General features: G+C 39.8%; 2 protein-coding genes across 2 annotated transcripts; both read right to left on the bottom strand.

Moving 5' to 3' along the window:
• Positions 1 to 3,730: 3,730 nt before the first annotated feature.
• On the bottom strand, positions 3,731 to 10,534 carry LOC101734698 (olfactory receptor 6N2-like). The gene is made up of 3 exons (XM_031906248.1): positions 9,812 to 10,534; positions 8,272 to 8,354; positions 3,731 to 5,118 (listed from the first exon to the last, which is right to left on the bottom strand). The coding sequence occupies exon 3, from the start codon at positions 5,100 to 5,102 to the stop codon at positions 4,167 to 4,169; it is 936 nt and encodes a 311-aa protein (XP_031762108.1). The 5' UTR covers positions 5,103 to 5,118; positions 8,272 to 8,354; positions 9,812 to 10,534; the 3' UTR covers positions 3,731 to 4,166.
• Positions 10,535 to 12,921: 2,387 nt separating this feature from the next.
• On the bottom strand, positions 12,922 to 13,848 carry LOC105947904 (olfactory receptor 6N2). Its single transcript, XM_012967376.3, has one exon. It carries the CDS (start codon positions 13,846 to 13,848, stop codon positions 12,922 to 12,924), a length of 927 nt encoding a protein of 308 aa, XP_012822830.2.
• Positions 13,849 to 14,662: the final 814 nt, after the last annotated feature.

The following is a 14,662-nucleotide window of genomic DNA, read 5'->3' as shown; positions in this document are numbered from 1 at the left end:
TGGATTTAGGAAAATTAGTTTTTTCATGGTTTTGAAAGCCAGAGAGCGTTTGGTCTCTCGCCTGCTTGGGGGAACCCCTCTTATGTGGCAGTTTCTTTAGGGTAGGGGTACAGGGGGAGATTAGTTGCGCCGCGACAAATCTCCGTTGTCGCGGGCAACTAATCTCCCTGCAATGCCATCCCACTGGCTAGAATGTAAATCACCGGAGGGATGGCATACGCGGCGCCGCGATTTGCCGAAGTCGCCTTGAGAGGAAACTGCAGCAACTTCGGCAAATCGCGGCACTGCATATGCCATCCCACTGGCGATAAACATTCTAGCTGGTGGCGTTGTGGGGAGATTAGTCGCCCGCAGCAACAGATTTGTTGCGGCGCGACTAATCTCCCCGTGTACTCCTGCCCTTAGAGTCCTGAGAGAGACCTCCTTTGGCTTTCTATGCCGTGAAAAGAGCAGGCTTTGTTCTTTAGAGCCCTGACAAGAACTCCTTTCATCCCCGCCATCATACACCAGTCTGTCATGCTTCCTCCTGAGGGCAAGATAGGCAAGGTATTTATCAATTTGTATTTTGTTTGCCCTCCAGCAAATTGGAGGGGGACAGCCATTTACAGAGTGATTAAATTCTGGAGGCTTTCGTCTGCCTCTGTGTCTTTCTGTCATCATCAGAACCCTCCCACTTAGCAGAGAGCCCAAAGAGAATCATCTCTGCTTCCTCAACTGGGATGTCCTCAAGGTTAGAGGACGAGGAACTATTGGCATCATAGGAATCCTCATCCAATTCCCTAGCCAAACATTATGTTGGCCTACATTTGGGAGGCCCTGCAGCACCCCAGGGTACAGGAGGAGTGGAAGCTGTAGCTCAGGCAGGAGCCTATTGGGCTTGGGGGGTCAGGTTCCTTTATCTATTTAAGAAATGCATCTTCAATACTTTCCCGCAATATAGGGCACTTAATATATGCATGGCAAAGTTCTCTGCAAAGGTTGCACCTGATACTTTTCGGGCATCCTTTTGCCACAGTCCATACTGAACTGCCTGGATGACCCGCATTTCCAGCACTGCCTCGGCTGCCCTGGGTAGAAACAGTAACTCTGTCTTTGCCAATGTATGCGGAATTGGGGATATGTTGTGTGACATCAAAGGTGGGGCTCTATTGTGGCAAACGGTGACTGGATGATTGCCATCTTATTCATTTTTCCAGTTCTGAAATTTTTAATCTGAAAATTCAGACAGGCAGTTTTCACAGGTCTTGCACCGAATCCACTTTTTTCGGATTCAGCAGAACTCCAAATCCTGGCAGGGGGCACATAGTCCGAATACAAAAAAATCGTATTTTTTTAAAGGTTACGAAAGTTTCGGATTCGTTCAAGCTTCGGTATCGTGACTTTCCTTGGGCCAGGTTGGAGCTGCAGAGTGCCATTGAGCCCTATGGGAGACTTTCCTTGGGCCAGGTTGGAGCTGCAGAGTGCCATTGAGCCCTATGGGAGACTTTCCTTGGGCCAGGTTGGAGCTGCAGAGTGCCATTGAGCCCTATGGGAGACTTTCCTTGGGCCGGGTTGGAGCTGCAGAGTGCCATTGAGCCCTATGGGAGACTTTCCTTGGGCCAGGGTTGGAGCTGCAGAGTGCCATTGAGCCCTATGGGAGACTTTCCTTGGGCCAGGGTTGGAGCTGCAGAGTGCCATTGAGCCCTATGGGAGACTTTCCTTGTGCCGGGTTGGAGCTGCAGAGTGCCATTGAGCCCTATGGGAGACTTTCCTTGGGCCGGGTTGGAGCTGCAGAGTGCCATTGAGCCCTATGGGAGACTTTCCTTGGGCCGGGTTGGAGCTGCAGAGTGCCATTGAGCCCTATGGGAGACTTTCCTTGGGCCGGGTTGGAGCTGCAGAGTGCCATTGAGCCCTATGGGAGACTTTCCTTGGGCCGGGTTGGAGCTGCAGAGTGCCATTGAGCCCTATGGGAGACTTTCCTTGGGCCGGGTTGGAGCTGCAGAGTGCCATTGAGCCCTATGGGAGACTTTCCTTGGGCCGGGTTGGAGCTGCAGAGTGCCATTGAGCCCTATGGGAGACTTTCCTTGTGCCGGGTTGGAGCTGCAGAGTGCCATTGAGCCCTATGGGAGACTTTCCTTGGGCCGGGTTGGAGCTGCAGAGTGCCATTGAGCCCTATGGGAGACTTTCCTTGGGCCGGGTTGGAGCTGCAGAGTGCCATTGAGCCCTATGGGAGACTTTCCTTGGGCCGGGTTGGAGCTGCAGACTGCCATTGAGTCCTATGGGAGGCTTCCAAAATTATGCACAGAAGGATCAAAGTCAGAAAGGTTTTCCTGCAGTTTACGATCCATCACATACGAAAAATTCTTACTTTTCGGCCATTATACGATCAGATACAATTTTTTCGTATTTTGAAATACAAATTTTTCGTACTTTAAAAAGCACCATACAAAAAAAATTGTATTTAATATGATTTTTTTGTATCGTGCTTTTTAAACGTACGAAAATTGTACAAATTGTAAATTGTAAATCTGCCACTGTGTTTAACATGTTTTCATAAACATTATTTCAGATTATTTGCTTGACAGTTATATCTGTTAATTATGCTATTTGGATTATTTCTTACCATTGTTGGTTGCCTATTTTTGTGGGCCTTTGCTTTACTTATTATTCTCTGCCAGCTATTTTCTCTAATAAAGGAACCACCATTAGCGGCCGCCCTGTGCTGCCCTGAGTCAGCCCAAGCAATGCCCTTTTTTATACAAGACAGCACTGTATTTGCTTTAGTAGCCACAGAATGACACTGCCTGGAATTAGACAACTTGTTATCTACAAAAACCCCTAGATCCTTCTCCATTAAGGATACCCCCAACACACTACCATTCAGGAGATAGCTTGTGTTTATATTATTTCTACCAAAGTGCATAACTTTGCATTTGTCCACACTGAACCTCATTTTCCAGTTTGCTGCCCAGTTTTCCAATTGTATGTTTAGTTTATGTATCCAAACACAGGTAAAGCCAAATATAAATGCCAAGCATATCAGTTTTCAGCTGTCAGCTGGGGAACAGTTAAATGACTCCCCACATCCAAAAAGGACAAACAAGTGCTGTGCATGGATGGAAATGGAAAGTTGATCTAAAACTTCGTTTTAGATCAAAAATAAAACAATCTAAAGACACTGTATTGAGTCTAAAGCAGAATGGGTTAAAATAAGAAGATTTAAGAAAAGTAAAACAAGAAAAACACCAGCACACTCTGGCCTCTTAAAAGCCATACCAGTCAGTGCCCAGTATAGTAGGGATTAGCATCCTTCCAAAACACATTGAGTAACAAAATAAGCTGCAAAATAGAACACCTGACTCCTACATGTTTATTATGCCATAATACAATGTTTGTAAGCATGTCCCATCCCATTTCATAATCATAATAATCATAATTCTTTGGGTGAAAACCAAGTACTTGTACAAGAGTTGTACAACAATACTTTTTTCCTTAGAGGGGCCCAGTTTCAACCTGCCCTTGCTTTGGAACCTGAAAATTTGTTTATAATTAACTGCTGTTCACATTTTACTTACTGCTGTCTAATGAAGGCAGAAAAGTAGTTTTCTTACAGAGTGTGGGATGTCCACCCTAAACAGCATTGGGGCCCATTGTTTGGTCCTGCCACCAATGTTTAAAGGAGAAGTCATGCGACTCATCATTTTTTAATAGTGGAGATCCAAGAAATAAATGGAAGAGATGGGCCAAGATGGCAGCTGTAAAGCTCTTTATTTACAGAGATGTAGGAGGGTTTAAAAAGTTGTCTGTAATGAGATGAGTTCCAATTAAAGAGCAGAATAGAATTCATCCTATACATTAAACAAATCAAACAATTCATCCTATACATAACACAAAATAATATATTAGCCCTAACAGAGGTGCAGGCTAATAGAACCCTGGTTGGGGGAAACAATTTTATTTTTTTAATGGGCCCCCGTAGTGCTAGACAAGGAGCATGCGAGGAGACTCTCTTATTATGCGCATGCATGTCACAAACCAAATATGCTTGCAGGAGGCATTTTAAAAAATATATATATATATATTGTTTCGCCCATCTGGCAAATGCCAGAGGGGTTGCTGTAAATGAGCACAGACAGTCACTATTTTTTTAGCTTTTAATTATGGATTTTTAAGGGCCTTGTGTACGCCTAAAATAACAATGAAAAACGCAAATGTTTTTGCAGAGAATTTTTAATTCCTTGATTTCTTAAGCCGTATATTACGGGGTTAGCTAAAGGAGTGAATATAGCGTAAGCGACACCAACAGCCCGATCGTAGTCTGCAGAGTAACTCTCGCTAAGCCGTATGTACGTAAATGAAATGCTACCAAAGAAAAGAACAACAACAATAAGATGAGCGCCACATGTAGAAAAGGTCTTCTGACGCCCTTTCCTGGACTTGATTTTCAGAATAACATGGATAATTCTGGAATAAGATTGGAGAACAAAAATACAGCTCAGCAAGATGATCACGGAACCGACCACAAACTCAACCAAAACATGAAGCTTGGTGTCGGTGCAGGCCAAGGCAATTAATGGTAGGAAATCACAAAATAGTGTTTGGATGCAGTTGGGGCCACAGAAAGGAAGTGAGGATATCAAAAAAGCCCCAATAACAGGACTTAGGAACCCTGAGATAATGCAGGCAGCAGCCAATTTTATGAACAATCCCATAGTCATAATGGAGGAATAATGCAGGGGTTTACAGATGGCAAGGTACCGATCATAAGCCATTGTTGTAAGCAGATAACATTCAGCCGATCCGAAGGAATGCAGAAAATAGGCTTGCAGAAGGCACCCTTTTAATGAGATTTTTTTCTCTTCTTCCAGTAGGTTTGCCAGCATTGTAGGAATGGTAACGCCTGTGTAACAAAGCTCCGTAAGTGACAATGTGCAGATAAAGAAGTACATGGGGGAATGTAGGCTATGCTCTTTTTTGACAACAAAACATATTAGAGTATTTCCAGTTATTATAAATAAATAAATAACAAGGAGTACTGTGAAAAGTAAGGGGCTGTAGTGTTGTAGATTAGGAAATCCAGACAGAATGATTTCAGTGACTGAGTTGTTGTCTGGGTACTTCATTTCTCCTGCAAGGGACCTGTAATAGAGATGTCGAGACGTTCAATGCATTGCCATTATGTTAGCAGTTTGGTTCTTACACTCCGGTTTCGCATTTCTTGAGGCTCATCAGTATAGTGCAGGGTTTTCTGAGCAGCTTAGGTAGAGTCACCATGTGGTTCTACAAACAAATAAATAGGGTTGAGGAGACTGCCTCATACAGACAAAAGCAAACAAAAGGAATTCTGGGAATGAATTCCAAACTCTTAAAAAAATCCCACTACACTGATGAGCCTCAAGAAAAGTGAATCCGGTCTGTAGTTGGGAATCTGATCAGCTATTATGCTGGCTTCAGCTTCAAACACAGTGGGTGAGCTGTAGCCTATAGGATAAACCCATGTAAATGGGATTTTTTTTAAGAGTTTGGAATTCATTCCCAGAATTCCTTTTGTTTGCTTTTGTCTGTATGAGGCAGTCTCCTCAACCTTATTTATTTGTTTGATCACCATACCCTAATTCTTCTATAAAAGTTTTTAACATTAAATAAACCCAATAGGATTGTTTTGCCTCCAATAAGGATTAATTATATCTTAGTTGGGGTCAAGTACAAGGCACTGTTTTATTATTACAGAGAAAAAAAAACATTTTTGAAAATGAGAATTGTTTGATTAAAATGTCTAAAGGTGGCCATACACGCACCGATATTATCGTACGAAACCTCGTTTCGTACGATAATCGGTGCGTGTATGGCATGTCGGCGAGTCGACCGATATCGCAGGAAGCTGCTGATATCGGACGACTCGCCGATCGGACAAGTTTGAAAATTTTGATCGGGCGCCATAGAAGGCGCCTGACCAAAATTCTCCCTTCAGAGCTGAATCGGCAGAAGGAGGTAGAAATCCTATTGTTTCTACCTCCTTACCTGCCGATTCAGCCCTGAATGGTGTGTGGCGGATCTTACGATGTTTCGTGCGACCGATGGTCGTACGAAACATCGTCGGATCGCCACGTGTATGGCCACCTTAAGGGAGATGGCCTTTCTGTAATTTAGAGCTTACTGGATTATGGGATTCTGGATAATGGATCATATACCTGTATTATCTGTATCTGTATTCCTAGAGCATTTTAATGTCTAGAGCATTCTCATGCCCAGAGCATATTTATTGCCTTTGCATTCTGGCCTCTAGACTATTCAGCTGACTAAAGCATTCTCGTGCCCTTTCTTTTATTAGAAGAAGTTCTGTACTATGCTACATCCATGCTGTTAATCATCATTGTTTCCCACCTGGTAATACTGTTACTGAAAGAGAATACAATATGCATTACTGTGGCATAATGAGCCCAAGCTTGATGCAGGATGTGCATTGGCCCCCCTGCCGGGCCCTCCCCCCTCCAGAATTGCGCACCGCTGCCCTCTCAACATGCACGCCAAAAACTTTCCCCTGCCCTGCTGCTCCTAATATGCTTAATCAGGACTAGCGGGCCCTAAGGGGATGTGGCCCAGGTGTGATCGCACCCCCTGCTCCCTCTGTAGTTATGCTACAGAGGCATTAGGCATTCACGTGGCTTATTCAATCATCTAAAGAAAGCTATAACATATACGAACATTTTGTATACTTATTCAGTAATGGACATCAGGGGGCACATTTACTTACTCACGAACGGGCCGAATGCGTCCGATTGCGTTTTTTTCGTAATGATCGGTATTTGGCGATTTTTCTGAAAATTGTCGCGACTTTTTCGTTGCCATTCCGAATGTTGCACAAAATCTGGCGATTTTTTCATAGCGTTACTACTTGCGCGAAAAGTCGCGACTTTTTCGTAGCCTTCGCACCGAGTACGAAAGATTCGGATTCATGCAAGCTTCAGTATGGTGACTTTTCTTGGGCCAGGTTGGAGCTGCAGAGTGCCATTGAGTCCTATGGGAGGCTTCCAAAATCATGCTAAGTCTGAAAGTTTCGCCCGCCGCTTACGAGCGCTCAATACGAAAAAGTCGCGACAAGATACGAGCGCATCATAATGGCTACGAAAAACTCGCGTTTTTTCGCGCAAATCGTATTGGTAACGAAAAAGTCAGTTCGTTTTCCAATCGGAATTTTTCCAATTCGGATTCGGATTCGTGGGTTAGTAAATGTGCCCCTATGGGTCATAATGTGTTATAGCCCTCCATGTATCTGTCATTATACTAGTAAAACACATTTATTCTGTCTGTCCATTATCTGTATATCTCTATACAAGCCATCCATCTGTATTTCTATGTATTTCACATAATTAGTCTTTTATCATTTTCCTTTATACCTTTATTTATTTAGCTGTCTATCTACCAATCTCATGTATATGGCTGTACAGGTATGGGACCCCTTATCCAGAATGCTCGGGACCTGGAGCTTTACAGATAAGCGGCCATTCTTAAACACTAATTAAACCTAATAGGATTGTTTTGCTTCCAATAAGGATTAATTATATCTTAGTTGTGATCAAGTCAAGGTACTGTTTTATTATTACAGAGAAAAAAACATATTTTTCTAAAATTAAAGTGCAGTCTATGTGAGATGGCGTTTCTGTAATTCGGAGCTTTCTGGATAATAGGTTTCCAGAAAACGGGTACGATACCTATAGTATAATCTTTTGTAAAGTCTGTCTTTCTATCTATGATCTAATTTATCTACCTATCTGTTATAGATAAATATAGACCTAAATATATAATGTCTATAGTATCATTTTCTTCATTTTTATTTATTTATCAATCTATCTATATATACATGCTGCCTATATTTCTGTCTGCCTGTCTGTATCTATCTGTCTATTATCTATCTTTTGCTTATGGCTATTTTTTCCCTGTTTATAAGGATTCATTTACAAGTCTATGAAATAAAGGGCTGTATGCATTAGAATTTGGTCTGATGTTGCTCTAGTTTATTTCCATGATCCACTTAAATTAAGCCACAGTAAATTAATCACAATTACATTGGCATCTAAGGTTTAAGCAATTAGGCTACATTTTGTAAAACTACAAACATTTTATTGTTATAGTATTTAGTTAATATCAAAATATACCCCAATGGATTCTAATAATGTAGTATTGGATATTTTTAAGTAATTTATAATGTCTATATATGCATTTACTTTATTTAACAGTGCAAACATATGAAAACATATACTTATGGGCAGAAATATGATTATGTATCCATACCTTCTCTGCTCTCCTCTGTCAGACTGTCTGGCATGCTGTTACTTGCTGTTTAAAAACCTTCCAGGATAGAGGGAATTGATTCCCTGTTGGAAAAGCTTGGTCATAACATGTTGCTGATTGGTTAATTTATTTTGTATCTAATCTTATTGAAGATAACAAGTGCAGATGTTAAGTGCACCTGGGTTGTGAGTGCTAATTATCCTACCTGTGGCCAAAATATACACAAAGGAATCAACATTGTGTTATTTGGGTTAACAAGGGCAACAAATCAAAGAGCTGATCTGTACCTGCTCCCAGACTGCAGGTATCTTAGGCCTAAGATTAAAAAAAGAGTTCCATTATTTATCCAGCCAATGAGGTGGCAAGATTTCCCACTGTGACCAGTGTTTTTTCGCGCAAATCGTATTGGTAACGAAAAAGTCAGTTCGTTTTCCAATCGGAATTTTTCCAATTCGGATTCGGATTCGTGGGTTAGTAAATGTGCCCCTATGGGTCATAATGTGTTATAGCCCTCCATGTATCTGTCATTATACTAGTAAAACACATTTATTCTGTCTGTCCATTATCTGTATATCTCTATACAAGCCATCCATCTGTATTTCTATGTATTTCACATAATTAGTCTTTTATCATTTTCCTTTATACCTTTATTTATTTAGCTGTCTATCTACCAATCTCATGTATATGGCTGTACAGGTATGGGACCCCTTATCCAGAATGCTCGGGACCTGGAGCTTTACAGATAAGCGGCCATTCTTAAACACTAATTAAACCTAATAGGATTGTTTTGCTTCCAATAAGGATTAATTATATCTTAGTTGTGATCAAGTCAAGGTACTGTTTTATTATTACAGAGAAAAAAACATATTTTTCTAAAATTAAAGTGCAGTCTATGTGAGATGGCGTTTCTGTAATTCGGAGCTTTCTGGATAATAGGTTTCCAGAAAACGGGTACGATACCTATAGTATAATCTTTTGTAAAGTCTGTCTTTCTATCTATGATCTAATTTATCTACCTATCTGTTATAGATAAATATAGACCTAAATATATAATGTCTATAGTATCATTTTCTTCATTTTTATTTATTTATCAATCTATCTATATATACATGCTGCCTATATTTCTGTCTGCCTGTCTGTATCTATCTGTCTATTATCTATCTTTTGCTTATGGCTATTTTTTCCCTGTTTATAAGGATTCATTTACAAGTCTATGAAATAAAGGGCTGTATGCATTAGAATTTGGTCTGATGTTGCTCTAGTTTATTTCCATGATCCACTTAAATTAAGCCACAGTAAATTAATCACAATTACATTGGCATCTAAGGTTTAAGCAATTAGGCTACATTTTGTAAAACTACAAACATTTTATTGTTATAGTATTTAGTTAATATCAAAATATACCCCAATGGATTCTAATAATGTAGTATTGGATATTTTTAAGTAATTTATAATGTCTATATATGCATTTACTTTATTTAACAGTGCAAACATATGAAAACATATACTTATGGGCAGAAATATGATTATGTATCCATACCTTCTCTGCTCTCCTCTGTCAGACTGTCTGGCATGCTGTTACTTGCTGTTTAAAAACCTTCCAGGATAGAGGGAATTGATTCCCTGTTGGAAAAGCTTGGTCATAACATGTTGCTGATTGGTTAATTTATTTTGTATCTAATCTTATTGAAGATAACAAGTGCAGATGTTAAGTGCACCTGGGTTGTGAGTGCTAATTATCCTACCTGTGGCCAAAATATACACAAAGGAATCAACATTGTGTTATTTGGGTTAACAAGGGCAACAAATCAAAGAGCTGATCTGTACCTGCTCCCAGACTGCAGGTATCTTAGGCCTAAGATTAAAAAAAGAGTTCCATTATTTATCCAGCCAATGAGGTGGCAAGATTTCCCACTGTGACCAGTGGCGTAACAAAATTGCACAGGGCCCTCCCACAAAATACCTTTGGAGGGGTGATCTCTGCACTAACAATGCAGCCCCCTTCAACGCAAAAAAAACCAGGGGCAGGAGCGGCATCCCAAACTGCCCATCAGTTCAATTGTTGTTTATCCAAATCCAATAAGGAAAATGTCCAGGAATCGTCATATTTATCAAAGCAGATAGATGTGTCAATTCAAGTCAAATATATTCAATTTCAATGCGTAAGCACTAACACTGAAGTGAATCCTTAATGCCAGACGCAATTATGTGAAAAACAAGAGACTTGTTAAAGAAATTCAGCTTAAAAGGCTGCACCAATTGCATTCAGCTTAAATACTGTCAGTTTTCAGTAGTTTTCACAGGTTTACCAGACCTGTGAAAGACAGAAAAGTCAATCTTGATCACAGGGTGGGGGTGGACAGTTGCTGAGCAACTAGGAGAGCTGCTCTGATTAATGGGGTGGTTCATCTTTCAATTAACCTTTAGTATGCTATAGACAAGTAAGGGGCCTCATTTTTTTAATTTCTGGCTTGGAGACAAGTTTTGACTGCTTAAAACCCAGTGTAAAGCCACACAGAGTCTTCTGTAGGCTGCCAGTCCACACAGTGTAGCCAGAGCAGTGCTGTGCAATGATTTACATGTAGTGGCCCAATTATTTCTCATACCGCATGCTCAAGAGCCAGATCATTATCAGGGGTTTCTTTGCAGACTGGTAATTTATTTTATCAGCTTTTCTAAAGGTTCTGTGGGACAGGAAGTGACAAAAAGTAGTAAAGTGAAACCAGAGATATTTCTTAATTAAAACAATTGGCAAAACGTTTATGCCAGTAGGCAACGCATAGTGGATAATGCATGGATGTCAAGTTGTAAAGTTTTATGTAGCTGTAAAAGCCAAAACTAAAAACCAGTCTGACCAGAACTTCAGCATTCCTACAGAAAGGAATTTAATGCCCAGACGTAAGAACTAGAAAATCATTTGAAACATATGTTGTAATAAAGGACAGAAGCTCCTATTTTGTTCCATGAATCATATTTAGGAGAAGTTGTTTGGCGATTCGAAACAAGCATGGCCAGGAGAAGAGATGTCAGTGAGGCTCAGAAGACACTGCATATTTTGGCTGGGTGGGTAAAGGGTCATTAGTCTGGGTTCCGTATTTGACCCCCTCTTGTATCCATGAGCAGATCAGGATAGGATAGGGACAGAAACTTTGTACATAATTACTCATCAATGATTGTCTTTTTTTATTTCACAGTTTTCTTGATTGTATTTTTAATGTCTGTTACAGCACCAATGTGTCGTTCTCGAACAGTTTCCTGTCTCCACACATTTTCCCATGGTGCATAATCTTTTTAGATGGCAGGTGTACTATCAGTTACAAGCAACAGGAGTCAGACATAATCACTGATGCACCGGGTGCTTAACTGATTTATTTGCAGCCACAGAAAGTGACAAAACAATAACATTTTATCCCAGATAGATGGTTTGTGAAACTTAACAGTACTTAAAAGCCCAAAACATCTCCATCCACAGCCCGCATTGAGAATTCCGTCTATTAAAGCGCCAAAAGATATCTGAAAGCACCAGTTGTGTGTTTAGTCCCATTTGAAAAGTCCATATATTTAGAGTGTCTATATTAGTCCATAATAATGCTGTGGATCAAGAACTAGTGTACAGATCTACGACATCAAATTGGCAGGCACTACAGAATGGCTATACAATGGCTATAATGTCTTTAGGTGCATTCTTTGTAGATTGTAAGCTCTTTTGGGCAGGGCTCTCTTCACCTCTTGTATCGGTTATTGGTTGCTTTATATGTTACTCTGTATGTCCAATGTTTGAAACCCACTTATTGTACAGCCCTGCGGAATATGTTGGCGCTTTATTAATAAATGTTAATAATAAAATAATAATTCTTTATCTTATTGGAGAACTCCACCCAAACACAACTTAAGCTTTTAAAAAAGTAAAAATAATTTCAAGCAACTATGCAATATACATTCATTAAAAAAAATATGCAGCCTTTTCATGATTTTTAATGTAATAATATGATTTGGGACAATTAACTACACCTGGCCCCCTGTTCCCTGCTGATCTGGCTGACTACTTTGAGACTCAAATAAAATGTAAGTGTAGTCAACTGGCCTCAGCCTGCATCCCCCCAATCCCACAATTCCCTGCATATGTGATGTCAATAAGGAAAGGAACGTTGAAGTGCAATGCATTGTGGGTTATATAGTTTCTTCATGCTGTCTGTAAGCTGTTACAATTTGTAACATTAATGTTTTAGTCCTTCCTCCCCTGCCAGGATTTCAAATGATGCTTAAAGAGAAGAACTGTTTTGTAGCTGGATTTCAGCATATAAATTTAGTATTTATTCATATTGGGTATGTATGGGGCTCTTTAAAACATTTTGGTTTGGAAGCCCTTTAAAGGGATGGTTCGCCTTCAAGATTAGTTGTAGTACGTTATAGAATGGCCTTTTCCTAGCAACTTTTCAATTTGGTAATTTTTTATAGTTTTTGAATTTTTTACCTTTACCATGTACAATTGAGAATATTAGGTTATAGAACCTGGACTTGGGTCCAATAACACAGTTATTGGTATTACAAAAATACAGTAATGTGAAATACCAGTCCAGGTATAAAACCATGGACATACTAGTGATGGACATGCATATTCTATAAGTGCATTGATTCTTTTATGTATTCTCATCTTTTAAATATTCTGTATTTAATGGCAATCCTAATGTCTCTGTTCCGTAGGCTATATATGAGTGGATTAAAGATAGGAGTAAGGACTGAGTAGATGACTGCTAACACCCGGTCATAATACAAAGAGTAACTCTTGGTAAGTCTCACATACATAAATACAATGCAGGAGAAGAACACTAGCACTACGGAAAGGTGGGACACGCAAGTAGAGAAAGCTTTGGCTCGCCCCACTGAGGTACTTATTCTTGAAATGGCAATAATAATTCTAATGTAAGAGATCATGATAAAGAGGAATGTCACTAAAATAATAAAACTATTGATAACAAAATCTACTAGCACATTAACTGAGGTGTCAGTACATGCCAGGCTAAGAAGGGGTGGGAAGTCACAGAAGATATGTTGAATTTCATTGCTGCCACAGAAAGGGAGCTGAGAAATTAAAGCCACTTCCGTTATGGGACATAGGAATCCGCAGGTAAAACAGATGGCTGTCAGCCGAAAATACATTTTAGAACTCATAATTGTAGAGTAGTGCAGAGGTTGGCATATTGCCAAATAGCGATCGTAGGCCATGGCGGTGAGAAGATAACACTCGCTTGCTCCAAGAGAATGGAAGAAATAGGTCTGCAAGAGGCACCCATTAAATGATATACTTTTCCTAGGATACAAAATGTTGATTAACATCTTTGGAATGGTGACTGCTGTATACCAGATCTCCAGGAAGGCCAAGACACTGATGAAGAAGTACATGGGCGTTTGAAGGCGGGAATCCAGGCGTATTATTGTAAATACAAGCACGTTGCCACTGACAGTGAGGAGATATACCAACAGGAGGCAAGGGAAGAGGAAAGGACCATATTCATACAGGGTTGGGAATCCTATGATAATAAACTCGGTTACTGTGCTTCTATTTCTAGAATCCATGCCGTAATCTGAAATCAGATATGTTAAGCAGTGAAAGTTTTTTCCAGAGGAATTTCAGTAAAGCATGTTGCATTGTCATGCATTTAGTTAAAAGAGGAGCTTTGGCAATAAAGGAAGCCTGGGAGTTGAAATGACATGACATGGGGGTGCCCTTTCTGACACCCTCCAGCTGGTATTGAACTCCTGTAGGCTGTTGGAGGGTACAGAGATATGAAATTCAACAGCAGCTGGAGTTTTGTACATCTCATGGATATATTGAAATAAAAGAAAAAATACAAACAACATATATAACACAGGTATATAAAAATTGTTATGATGTTGTCTTTTTGAGCTTTTTTATCCACATTTTTCCTCCCAAAAGGCCTGCTCCATGCTAAATACAGTTCTGCACACATCAACAAAAACTATAGATACACCTTTTATATTGCTGAATAATTATTGTTTTTTTATTGAATTTTGTTCTTGTTATTGATGTGTTTTCCATATTGCTACATTAACCAGTAAAGGTATGGGATCTGTTATTCAGAAACCCATAATCCAGATAATTAGGGGAAACTATCCCCCACAGACTCCATTTTATTCAAATAATTCACATTTTTAAAACTCATTTCCATTTTCTCTGTAATAGTAAAACAGTACCTTGTACTTGATCCCAACTAAGCTGCATGAATCCTTATTGAAGGCAAAACAACCCTATTGGTTTTCTTTAATGTTTAAATGATTTTTAGTAGACAAAGTATGGAGATCCAAATTACAGAAGGACCCCTTATCTACTAACTATTAGCTATAATCAGAAAAAAAGTGTAAATCTGAG

Source organism: Xenopus tropicalis, chromosome 7 (assembly GCF_000004195.4).
Source record: "Xenopus tropicalis strain Nigerian chromosome 7, UCB_Xtro_10.0, whole genome shotgun sequence".
Taxonomy (NCBI): Eukaryota; Metazoa; Chordata; class Amphibia; order Anura; family Pipidae; genus Xenopus; species Xenopus tropicalis.
The sequence above is the reverse complement of the archived record's forward strand: the minus strand, read 5'-3'. Positions and strand labels throughout refer to the sequence as shown.

Coding starts and splice junctions, on each gene's coding strand:
- LOC101734698 (XM_031906248.1), bottom strand. CDS start 5,102: ATGAAGTACCCAGACAACAACTCAGTCACTGAAATCATTCTGTCTGGA.
- LOC105947904 (XM_012967376.3), bottom strand. CDS start 13,848: ATGGATTCTAGAAATAGAAGCACAGTAACCGAGTTTATTATCATAGGA.